The following is a 12,857-nucleotide window of genomic DNA, read 5'->3' as shown; positions in this document are numbered from 1 at the left end:
CATATTGAGATGGAAGTGCAAGGAATCAACTATCACCCATAGTAGATGACCTACCACACTCACCAAACAACTATAGGGTGCTACAAAAGATATTTAAAAACTCCCATTTGTCAGCCTACATGTTGAATACAGAGTTTCAGGCATCTACTGGAAAATGAATCTCCACAAAAACATTTAAAACCGAGGCTCACAACATGGGTTTCCATGGTAGGACTGCAACATGCAAGCTCCACGTTACGCAACCAAACATGCAGCATTGTCTTCAGTGGTGCAAAGAGAATGTATAGTGGAATCTGGAAGCTTAGGGGGTGTTATGGAGAAACAAATCATGCTACACCCTCTACCAAGCAGATGGTTGGGCATGGCAGATGCCCAGTGAACATCTCTTATCAGAGCGCATAACCCCAACTATGAAATTTGGAGGTGGCAGTGTGATGGTATGGTCCTGGTTTGACCTCAGACCTCTGTTTGTGGTGCTGCGAATATTGAAACCCAAGCGGTATCTGAACATTCAGGACAATGCAATAATTTGTGGCATTTCTGTGGAACTGACTATTGTCTCTTTCAGCAAGACAATGCACCATGTGTTATAAGGCTGCTGCTGTAACTGCATGGTTTATGGATATGAACATTGCCACACTGGACTGGCCTCCACAGAGCCCTGATCTGAACCCTATTGAACATCTGTGGGATGAACTGGAGCATCAGGTCAGGTCAAGGGATGTCCTGCCCACAAAGTCCTGGACTTTATTACATGCCTACAGAAAGACTGGTCCAAAATTCCCATTGATCACAATCATATGTTTATTGAAATTATGCCCTCTAGGATTGCTACAGTCATTACAGCGAAAGGTTCTACATTTTATTAAGGTGGACACCATGGCTCTTTGTTCCTCATACTATGGTGTCTGTTGATCTCTTTCCAAGCAGTGTGTGTATTTCTTTTAGAAAGCACATTTCGATAATATGCTATCAGTTATATTCTTTTATTATAATTTTATGTACTAAAAACAAATGCATCATGGTTAGTTTTCATTTGATATTTGTAAACCAACAACATTGCAAAATTTATCTAGCTTATTCAAATATTGACTGCTCACTGAAGTGGACAGGTTTTTTCCCTGGCATGTTTTTTTTTTTTTTTTTTAAATATGGTGAAAGTGGTGTTAAAAAAAAAGATAAAAATAGAGACACAGCACTATTGGTAATACAGTGCAGTTTTTTCAAAAAAAAAAAAAAAAGTGGGAAGATTCAACAGATAAGTACAACTAAGCAAATACAAATACTAAGCAACTAAGCAAATGCCCCCGGTGAGGATAGGTTGGAAGTGTGTTGATAGTTGGAAGTCGATAGGCAGATAAGAGGGGACGTGATAGAAACCTATAAGATATTAAAGGGATTTCATAAGATTGACACAAAGGAAATTTTTCAATACATGACAAATAGATAGAGAACTGGGGGGTCATCCGTGGAAGTTGTGCAAGAGTCTGGTTAGTAAGGACGTGCAGACTAGATTTTTTTTGCAAGGAGAGTAGTGAATGAGTGGAATGGAATGCCAGAACTGGTTGTGAGTGCCCTGACAGTGAATGCATTTAAGGAGAAGTATTGATAGGTTTTGTGTGTATAAAAGTTAGTGCGAGTCTCCCACGATGAGTCCCTGGACTCCATGGAAATTCCTGTTTAATAATAATTATTATTATTATATAGGGAACTTAACTTCCTTTGCAATTATTATCTCAGTCATTGTTTTCTATATCTTCCTTTTTTTTCATATACATTCATTCAGTCTTATTGCTAAAATTCCTTATCTCAAAATAAAAGTAGAAGATCTCACTTGACTATTATGCTTGCCTATATCATCTTTTCTAGCAAACAAGTTTAAAAAAGAATACCTTCTTCAAATTACCAAAGTGGAATGAAGATAATTGCTCTGACAATAGAAGTATGACATTTAATGGAGCAGTGCAAGGAAAGGAATTGCATTGTGGATTGCATCTTGCTTTATATTTGAAAATAAGAAAGGTGTACCCTTCTTAGTCAGAAGATATAGCATCCTCACTGATATGAAGGCTTGACAGATATGTAATTCTGGATTAATTTCTAGTTCTTCCTTGGAGAGTAGATAAAGATCCATATAATTTTTTTTTTTTCGAGATCACACGAATTCAACTCAGCAATTTGTTTTCTCCTGGCTGCACATCTCTCTAGCTAGCATTCTTGTTCCTAGGTGGCAGCACCTTTTCCAACTCTCACACCAGTGCTCTGCCCATCACTGAAATTCAAAGCAAAACTCATGAGATAGCATGGCTGCAACTAGTACGGCATTGCATGTTATAATGATATGACATAGGAAAACTACTATAAAGAGATATCATGTTCGTACACAACATTAATACGTAACTTCCTAAAGATTACAATATCAAAGTAAGCAAGTTGACTCTAGGTTCCTTTGTTTTGCCACATGGCAGTCTCAATAATTCTAATTGCATTAAAAATGTGAACAAATAAGTTTTAAAAAATTTTTTGTCATTTAACTGAAACCTCAGTCTTCTTTATGAAATTCATAAATTTATACTCGATATTTATAATACAGTAAAAAATAAAAAAATTAACACAATAATTAACTTATGATTGTATGAGAATTTTACCTTGTGCTGTGTTTTTCAGTCAAGTGCATTTAAGAATAAGAAGTGTTAGCAAATGTTAGCCCTTGATGCAGTGACAAACTGAAAAGTTCTCATCAGTTTCATCTTAGGTATATTTTATCATGTAAGGTACTTGATATAAAGCTATAGTTAATCCCATTGGAATTTTTGAATAGAGCAATTTCCTTTGTAATAGCATAGTACAAGGTAATTCAAGTATTGGTTGACTTGTCAAATATTTCATTGTGTAGTTAATGTATAATTACTGGAAATCAAAAAATGTTCAGTCTATTGTTAAACCTTGTTCATATAAGTAACTATATATATATATATATATTTATTTATTTATTTATTTCAAGTTTATTTAATGTTTTTACTAATGTCCTTAATATGTTCTATAGGCTTTAATTGAAATTATTTAATTCTCTATAAAGTTTGTTTCATAGTCAAAGTTCTCATGTGAAGGGTGTTAGTGTTGTGTAATAAAGTATTTAAAAGTAGCGTGTTTTTTTTTATTTTTCCAATAAAATAAGTGAAACAGAAATTAAGTACTGATGAAGGTACTAAAGCTGCTAAGAAATTGCACTGGTAGAAATTAAATTTGGAAAAGAAGTTTGTCTATTTGATGATCAGATCAGAATTTTAATTTTTATTTCATATTTACATTCATCAAGCTTAAATCATGATTATTAAACTTGTTATAATGTTTATAGATATTTATTTACTTCTAATTCTTTAAGCTCCTCTCTCTCTCTGTGAATACAATGCACAGAGAGAGAGAGAGAGAAAGAAATTCCTTCTTCAGGAATATTATTCCTGTCAATACAATTTGGTTTTGAGTGATGCTCTGAATAAAGCTTACCTTTTCAAGAATGCATTTCTAATTGTTCAAGAATGTGGTATATAAGAATATTTTCTCTCTCTCTCTCTATATATATATATATTAAACATGTTATTATTGCATTTTGGCATTGTTTGCTTGTTCTTCTAAAATATTCCCATCTTCACTTTAATGCAATTTTCTTTTAGGTGTACTAAATTCTCTCCGTCATCTAAGTACTACAACAAACATCTTGTCTGATCCTTCTCGAATGCCTGAAGAAGCAACTCGAGCAGTAACAAAAAAAGAAGTGCTACGACAGTGATCAGTCGCCCTGTTATGATAATAGTCATGGGTTTGATTAAAAATGAGAAACCTTGGCATTTGAAGGAATCTACTGCCCATTGAGTGTAAAGTTAACATTTTGGTCTTGTACTGATGATAGTGTTCAGCCTATGTGCCAACATTTACTGTTTTTGCTCCATTTTCCTCTTTGCCATTATGCTCAGAGAACTGCTATTTTTACTGACGGTGTTCGTTGATGCTCATTGGCCACTTAGACAAATTTTTTGATGTTGTAAGTGTATAAAAGTATTGTCCTTTTTTCGTTTTGTATACCTCAGTGTTTCATATGATATATATATATATATATATATTTTAGTCATATGTTATGTTTGTATACGTCTGATTAAGAGATTTATTTTGGAATGATTAAAAAAATATATAGAAACTGAAAGAGGAGTTTAATCAAGATTTCATAATACTAGACACCCCCCCCCCCCCCAAAAAAAAAAAATGAAGATATTCCATTTAAAATATAATCATGCATTACCTGTTTCTTTTTTTATCTGTGACAATATTTTTTGGTTGTTAAATTAGCTTTTAGTAATTAATAAGGAAAAAAAAGCAATTCATTTTTAAAAAAAACATATTAATCCATTATATGAATCAGTGGAATAAAAACATTTAATCAGTCCTATATTTCATCTCAGTCACTGAGACATTGTCAGGGAAACAATATTAAAATTATAAAAACACACACAGAATTACACAAAACAATAAGTGGACTGAAAGCCTATCCTATGAGGGATATACCCTCTGTGGTTGCTGTTGGGTAGGAGGCCTAAGAATTAAATTTCCCAGATCTTGAGAAGTGTAATACAACCATATTTATTAAGATTATGGTTGGTTTTTTAAAACTGCTGCTGATGATTCTAAAAAAAAAAAAAAGTTTCAAATTTGTATTTGTTATGGTAAAACATAGCAGTTTTCTTCCATTTGATTCTGTGCAAGATATTCAAGGCATGGTCAGCTAGACCTACCTGACTGACCATACTTATGGCAGCAGATGTATTTTTTTATGTTCTTCTAGGCAGATATTTGCGGATCTCCCAGTTTGACCATAATATGATAAGTTACAAGAAAAAGGAACTCTAAACACCTGGAACAGAGAGAGAGAGAGAGAGAGAGGAAGTAGAGGATCTTTGGGAAAGCAGATGAGGGCAGCCAGCTTCAGATGAAATTTGAATGCAGTGCAGAGATACTTTTTTTTTCTTTTTTCTTTTTTAAAGAGTTCTGGCTATTTTTTTTTTGGGTGCCCTGAATTATATATAGTATCACATTTGTAAAATCTGGATCATACTGATTTCAAGTGCTATCAGTAGCATACTTATTATTAAATATAATGGACAGAGTAGAACATTTGCATGTTTGAAGTTTTACCACTACCAATGGCAACTCATTGCTAGTAGCCAGGCTACCAAAATTTCTGCACTAAATTATATTATTGGCTTTCCACTAGGAGACAAAACTATCTGTAATTGCAATAGGATAAACTCTGTGAATTAAAATAGAAGAAACTAGTGGTACCACCTGTTGTATATTTTTGTTGTCAAAAGCAGCAACCTTCATTAGTGTTGTGTCAACTGTTTATGACATTTGTTTCATTAGAAGCCGAGTTATAGTACCAAGAGTGACAGTGTGTTTTGATGAACAGTCGGTCATCACGATATTCATGCTGTACGCGATGAATTCTTGCTATCAATTGCTTCAAAACTTGGAGATAAAACTCACCATTGACCGTTTGTCTAGGCAGAGCAAATTCTTTGTGGATAATACCCTTGGAATTGTAGAAACAAATCATCATTGTCTTTACTTTTGACTTATCCGAGCAACTTTTTTTTGGATGTCCCTCTTCTGGTGGTCTCCACTCAGCACTCTGGTGCTTTGTTTCGGGCTCATACTCAAAACACCATGTTTCATCACCAGTAACGATCGTTTCAAGGACGTTTGAGTCCTTACGAGCGGTTTTAATGAGGTCCTTTCAGTGTCCAATTCGATACATTTTTTGGTCATCGGTCAACTTGTGGGGGAACAAATCACAAATTCAATTTATGAAAGCCAAAACTCTCGGTCAAAATGTTGTGCACAGTTGATTTTGGAATCCCCAATTCATCTTCAATCAATCTCATGGACGATTTCAGGTTTTCTTTGATGAAATCACACACTTTTTGGATGGCTTGGCTTTTCGTCATCCTCAAGTGTCTCACGACCACTTTGAAATTGCTTAAACCACTCGTAAACTTGAGTACGGGATAAGCATTCATCACGTATGCTTTTTGAAGCATTTGATGTGTTTCAGTAAAACGTTTACCAAGTTTAACACAAAAGTCAATCGCAGCTCTCTGTTTGAAACTCATTTCCCGACCGTTCATCAAAACACAGTCATTGTTGGCATAACTCAGCTTCTAATGAAACAAATGTCATAAACAGTTGACACAACACTAATGAAGGTTGCCGCTTTCGACAACAAAAAGATACAACAGGTGGCACCATTAGTTTATTCTATTTTCGAAAAGTTCGATTTCTTTTCGGATAAAGGGTGTATATAATACAGCTATCAAAATATGTTCAGGGCTAAGTTTATGTTTGTGAGAAGAAAACAAAACACCTGGAAAAAGCTGACACACAAACACAAGGGTTTTAACCACACACAAACCCTATTCATTAGTACTGATTGCATGGTCATCAAGTACATCAAATGATATTAGTTAACTTATAACAGTTTAGGTAGTAGATATTTTCATCTCTAAGTGTGAGACCACCACCTTGCTTACTACTAGAGGCTTGGGGGGAGGGGGGAAAAATACATTCGTTCTTTAGAGTTAATTCCCAGATTTTCTCTCATCTCCTCAGTACTGATGGTTATAAAAAAAAATTGACTTATTATTCATCATCACTATTCATCAGTTGATGTAGCTAAAGAGAGAATTTAGCATTCAAATATATTAAACAAGGATCCTAACAAGGGGAATGTCCACCTAGAGTGGCAACAAACTCATGAATTACTCATATTCATGCTTCATACATTTATAGTATATAACTATCCACAGGCATTGGAGGTTGATTTTAGGTGTTTGTAAGGAGGACAATGGTGGCAGAAAATGATGCATGAAGAAGAATATAACCTCACAATGTGATCTAAATAATAACTTCTATGGCCGCCAAAACAATACACATAACACAAGATTCATCATCTCACTTATAGGTTGGCTTATATACTGTGATACCTTCCCCATCTCTTTTGTTCTCTCACATTCTTTTTATTTTTATACATATTTATTATGCAATTCCACAAAGCTAAATTAGATAATCATTATGTATAAATTGTAATTAACATATCCTCTAGTCATGATGGTTAATTAATTTGAAAGTTACATAAATTCTATACCTTAAGCTTTTGTACCTTAACATTATCTGTTAAATATCATAATACTTCTTTAATAATCTGTTTTTCTATTTTTTTATTTCATTAAAATAAAATAAATTCACTATTTCTATATTGTTGAAAACTGTTCCAAATATATTCAACTTTAATATTAAAAAATGAACTTCATATATTGGTCATTGTGTCTCTCTCTCTTTTCTGTTGTGGGGGGGGGGGGGGGTTCTCTTCTTAGTATATCCTGTAGTAAAGATGAGTATAGCTCAACCAGCTCCTGCCCTTTGGCTTATATATTATATTCCCTGAAATAACTTATATAAACTACAGTTAAATCTTCTCCATATCCTTTTAGCTAAATTCAAAATTACAATATTCAGCAAATTCTTATAACCATCATGATTCAATCTTTCTATGCATTTCAGTGAATTTTCTCTGTGAATATCTTTGACATCTACTTACTTTATGGGTAAAATACTTCATAAATTCCTGTATATCCATAACCAGATCAGTCAGAATTCATCCAAAGGAGATGGTTGTACCTAGTTCATTTCTATTAGCTTATTGCCTGGTGTATAATTCTTCACTTTATTCTCCACAGTAATTCTCTGTAAATCAAAAGCCTTTATCTGTCAAAAGCTTATTTTGAATTATTCTTAATTCTTAGCTATCTGTCTTTGAAATTTTGTTTTGAAATTTTTGACAATTTAGTTACATTTATTGCTTTTATTATGATATTTAGTTTTCAGGATAAACTTGCATTAAATTATGAGATTATTCATTGTTATTTAATTACATTATTTAATAGAAATAACATTTTATGTTAGTGTTCTTTACCTTAAAGGTCTCTTAGTTAATATTTTTAACTGCACCTTCAAAGTCAGCTTTCTGGAAATCCCCCCCCCCCCCACTTCACTCCCAAATCTTAGATAATATAGTCCATCACTAATTTCTCTGATGATGTTATGGAATTCAACTTCCTGTCTTCTGTAGTAAGATTGCATGTATGTTGCTTTGGGTAACTATCATAGTAGTGTTTCTGAAATTTACTACCTATTCTATTAACAGCTCTTTCTTTTTTCCTGCCTATCTTCCATAATAATACTTGCTTTTACTCATTTCCTTTAAATAACAAGTTTATAATATAATAGCATGTTCCCAATCTCAAGTGTATAGATGATTATTAAATATCACACTATCTCAAGCTTCTCTCTTGAAAAGAAATCCAGTGTATCCTCAATCTCATAGTCTAAATCTTCCCTGATAAGCAATAATATACACCTCTTCTTTGTTTCTTGTTTGTCTCTTTTGCCAACATTATCATTAACCATTATACACTTAGCATCAAGAACATCCTCATTAAACCCCACAATATATATTTTAATTTCTCCAGTTGAGAAACTACATGAACTTCTTTTTTAAACTTTTCACATTAACATGTAAGAACATGATAGTACTCAAAGTATATTTTAATGTACATTTTACCTTCTGTTGATGTAACACCCTCCCTGTTATGTATGACTTGAAATACCTTTTCTCCTACTTCCAGCCTGTCATAAATTTCTTTTGGTTTCATAACAATTGTTTGAAATCTATTTGTAACTTATTCCAATGTCAATTTTTGACCTGTCCCATTAGATAATCATGAGTATCCACTTAGCATATTTTAAGTCAGCAAATTCAAATAAAGGAACACTGTCAAAAGCTTTGCTGAAATCTAAATAGTTTTTCCATCCTACACATGAGAGGTTCTGAACTTATCTTTTTTTTTTTTTTTTTTATTAGTAGTAGTATTATGGGTGGGCAAAGGGTTAGATTAATCTGGAACCCAGCCCTAGAGGTCAAATATGGAAATTTTTTAAGTAACTTTTTTGAAAACAAGTTAGCCAGTTTCTTATGAAGATTTCAAGGTTTCCCTCCTGGAAACTCAGGTTTTAACAAGTTTTTCATCCTGTTAAAACAAATATGCTGACTGTATAGTTAACAGTTATGCTGGCCTCATAACCTTGGTTGCCTTTTCTGTAATTCCAAAGAAACAGACAAGACATTTCAGGCCTCCGGTAAATAGGATGGTGGTTTCACTCTGTGACAGAAAATAATCTATGACATAACTTTCACAGATATTCATGCCATAATGGAATTTGAATCTACAGCATGCTTTAGAATGGAGATATATTCACTCACCCAGCGAGACTAGCAAGCTTTCATCATCTGAATTATATTCTTGTTTTAATCCTTTATGAAAGTGCAAGCAAACAAAGTTTGCACAGGAAGTATCTTTATGACTAGGGTACTTGTACATAAAAGCTGTGGATTTCACGTCAATTACCTCAGCTTCTATCTACAAATAGCATAATCATGAAGATACTTTGTGTATAAACTTTCTATGCTTATACTTGGGTAAAGATTAAACAATGATATGGTTAATTTGTCAAATATAATTTACTTTGTAACAAAGTGAAAAACTTTCTACAACTTAGCATATCTGTGGCACTTACATGCTGTTTGTTTCATCCTTTTTTATGGATGAGATTGCAAAACATACAAAACAAATCCTCTTTATGAGAGGGGAGGAAAAAAAGTAAATAGGTATGTCAGAATTGATTATAACCCTTTAATAAAACCATACTCTGTTCTTCACAACAAGTGATCACTATGAAAAGTATCTTTAATGCTTCTTTCCAACCAAAGTTTGGAAGATGTATTAAAAGATACCTTTAAGACATTAAATTGATGAGATGTATCAAATTCAGATTAGAAAGACCTGGGTTTGAATTTTATATACAATGTACAGAATGTTTATAAGGGCTTGACATATGCCTGGAGGCAGCAGTGTTTCTCATTTGCTAAACAGATATACTGGCTGGAGAATACCTAATTACCTGAAAAATAAACATTACCTCATGTTTTAGTTTTCACACTCAAAGCTTTATATTTTCTACCTTTTTCATATCTTTTTTTCTTACGATGTGTTCTGAGCACTTCTCCAACTAACATGCATTTTGAGAATAATCTTAAGCGAAATGAATATGAAGCTGTTGACATGGATAAGAGAATGACTGATCAGATGTCAAAGAGTAATATAGGGCAGAGCAGAATCCAAGAGAAGGCAGTTGATTAATAGTGTATATCAGCTTTGTACTGGCCATTGTTGTTTAATTTGTAAATTAATGATATAGGGAATGATTTTAAGGGGAATATGTGATTGATTGCTGATGAGATGCAAAGTGAGGGGAGGGTAGTAATTAACAACAGTGATATAGATATGCTTCGGGATGAAAAGATTGCAAGCAGCATATTACATTGTCGGAACTAGTCTGCAAGAAATTGATGAGGTTAGGGATTTAGGAGCAATGGTATATAGGGAATTGAAATTGAAGGCGCATTGCAAAAGTACAAAAGTTTATATAGAAACATATAAACTGCTATGTTTCTATATAATAGAAACATATCAGTTTATGTAAAAGGGAGTTTTGATAGAGTAGATGCTGAAGAAATTTTCCACTATCTGACAGGATAGAAAAGAATGGGGTGGGAGGGAGGTTACAAGGTTATGAGAACTAGATTTCTTTGCTCTGAAAGTGGTGAATGGATGGAATTAGTTGCAAGATGGTGTGAGTGAGTTTGGGAGAGATATATGATAAGCATTGTGAGAATAATATTTAGCTTTGGACTACATGAACTGCGAATAATAACAGAGACCTGACATGATTTGAGGGTGGGACATAAATGAAAGTAAGCAACTATCACATCTTCAGCTGTGGAGATTAATACTATAATGGTGCTCTCTCTCTCTCTTTTTTTTTTTTTTAATCTGGCAGTTCAGCCATATGTATTTAATAAGATAAATGGGAATAAGGATTTAACCACCCCCAGTTCTTTTAATTGGTTTTAAATGCCTGCATTATAAAGTGTGGGATTATGTGTAAATTTAAATCAAGAATATCTGACAGTATTAATATAAAAAAAATGTTAGATAAAGATATATAAAAGGATCACATAGAAATAATGGTTTTATTGATTTATTTTAGTGCATACATGTGTGTGTAATCGGTTGATAAAATTTTTAATTAGATGGAAGTGTGAGGAGAGGACAATGAGATCCATGGAATTAAGTTTGTACAATTAAGAAAGGGATAAGAACTAGATTTTTCTCTCATAGAACCATGAGTGAGTGAAACAGTTTGTATTGTGATGAAGATTTATAGTTTTAATAGCACAAGGACAGCAAAGGTCATACTATGGCATATCAAAGATTATAGCAGGTAAGACGAAGGTTATGGCATAGATATGACAAATATCCATGCCTGCAGTAGGATTCGAATCCGCAACCTGTTCGTTGGAGAGTTGGTACGCTAACCATTCAGCCAACCAAGTAGTTAGCATACCAACGGGCTGGCTTGCCTGTTGAAGTGAGTGCATCTTGTGGGAATGAGTTTAAGAGAGGGTATGACAGCTGTGTGGTGATGAGTCCTTCACTCTCTGAAGAATAATAATAATATACAAACACATTACAAAAATTAAGTGGATATTAAATCCAACATTATTTCAGAACCGAATACAGAAACTATAATCGTGCGAAAATTGACCACAGAGCTTATGGGAATATACTTGCTGTCATATTATTCCCGTAAGCTCTGGTCAATTTTTGCATGAAACTTTTATAGTTTCTGTATTCAGCTCTGAAATAATGTTGGATTTAATCCACTTAATTTTTGCATCGCTGAATTTTGAAGCCTTTGGCTCTTTATTTTAATACACATATGTATATATATGTATCAGAGGTAAACATTCTGGGTGTGCTAGTTGTGCAGTGCACGCTCACGAAAGCAGTATCATCGATATTATATTCATTTATTCCTGTCAAAGATTTCCCTGACTGGCTTCGTGTGATTCCTAAAATTAAATACAATATACTAATGCTTAATGAAGAAGATGCTTTTCGACACTTAACATTGTATCACATTCATGTTAATGGTCCAAGCATGCAGTCACAAATACAGATACCGTTGAGCCTTTTAAACAGATGTGCAACATGTCAGATTCTTAGCATTCTAGTGGTTTTAAAGAGCTCAGAAGGCGAGGCAGGGTGTGCACCTAGACAACAGCACCCAGAAGTCGTTAGTGGCTGTGATTGGTTAGTGTGTGAAGCAATCCAATTGAACGTTGTCATTTGTCATGAGTTGCTGCTTTGTTCTCTGAGTTTCCTTTGTTTTACGTGCGTGAAGTATGAACTGATGTGTTTATGACACCAATATAGACAAGTTTTTAATATATTTATAATTTCTATAAATAATTTATAACTTTTTTTGCCCATATGTACAATGAGAAACAGTATTGACGATGTATTGAATGTACTGTTTTCTGACAGAGCTTTCAGAGATTGTATGATTATGGTCAAATGAGGTTGGAACCTGTGTATAATAAGTAAGTGAAACGAGTTATTTCCGCCTTTCTTTGGTTCAATCCGGAAAAAGAATAATTTCCCAAATGTTACTTTTCTAATTTCTGTGCGTACTATATGGCTGTATTTAAAAATCATATCAAAATTCAAATTATCTGTTTCTCACTTTAGTATTTGCCAATGATAATCTAATCACAGCAACGCTTCACGAAGAGGAACCTCTTTGTGCATCTCACATAAATGCTGTATGCGAAGCATAGCTGTTGT

General features: G+C 33.5%; 1 protein-coding gene across 1 annotated transcript in view; it reads left to right on the top strand.

The window, feature by feature from the left end:
* The window catches only part of Mondo (MLX interacting protein mondo), a 253,492-nt gene extending 249,421 nt beyond the window's left edge, over positions 1–4,071 (top strand). Inside the window, exon 18 of the mRNA XM_090413412.1 lies at positions 3,675–4,071. Within this exon, the coding sequence (XP_090269538.1) occupies positions 3,675–3,790 (116 nt within the window). The 3' untranslated portion in view covers positions 3,791–4,071. The remainder of the gene's footprint in view (positions 1–3,674) is intronic.
* Positions 4,072–12,857: the final 8,786 nt, after the last annotated feature.

The sequence above is a fragment of the Typopeltis vanoorti genome, chromosome 24 (genome assembly GCF_054136105.1).
Source record: "Typopeltis vanoorti isolate ZY-2024b chromosome 24, IOZ_Tvanoo_1.0, whole genome shotgun sequence".
Lineage (NCBI taxonomy): Eukaryota > Metazoa > Arthropoda > Arachnida > Uropygi > Thelyphonidae > Typopeltis > Typopeltis vanoorti.
This window is presented reverse-complemented; position numbering and strand designations above follow the sequence as displayed.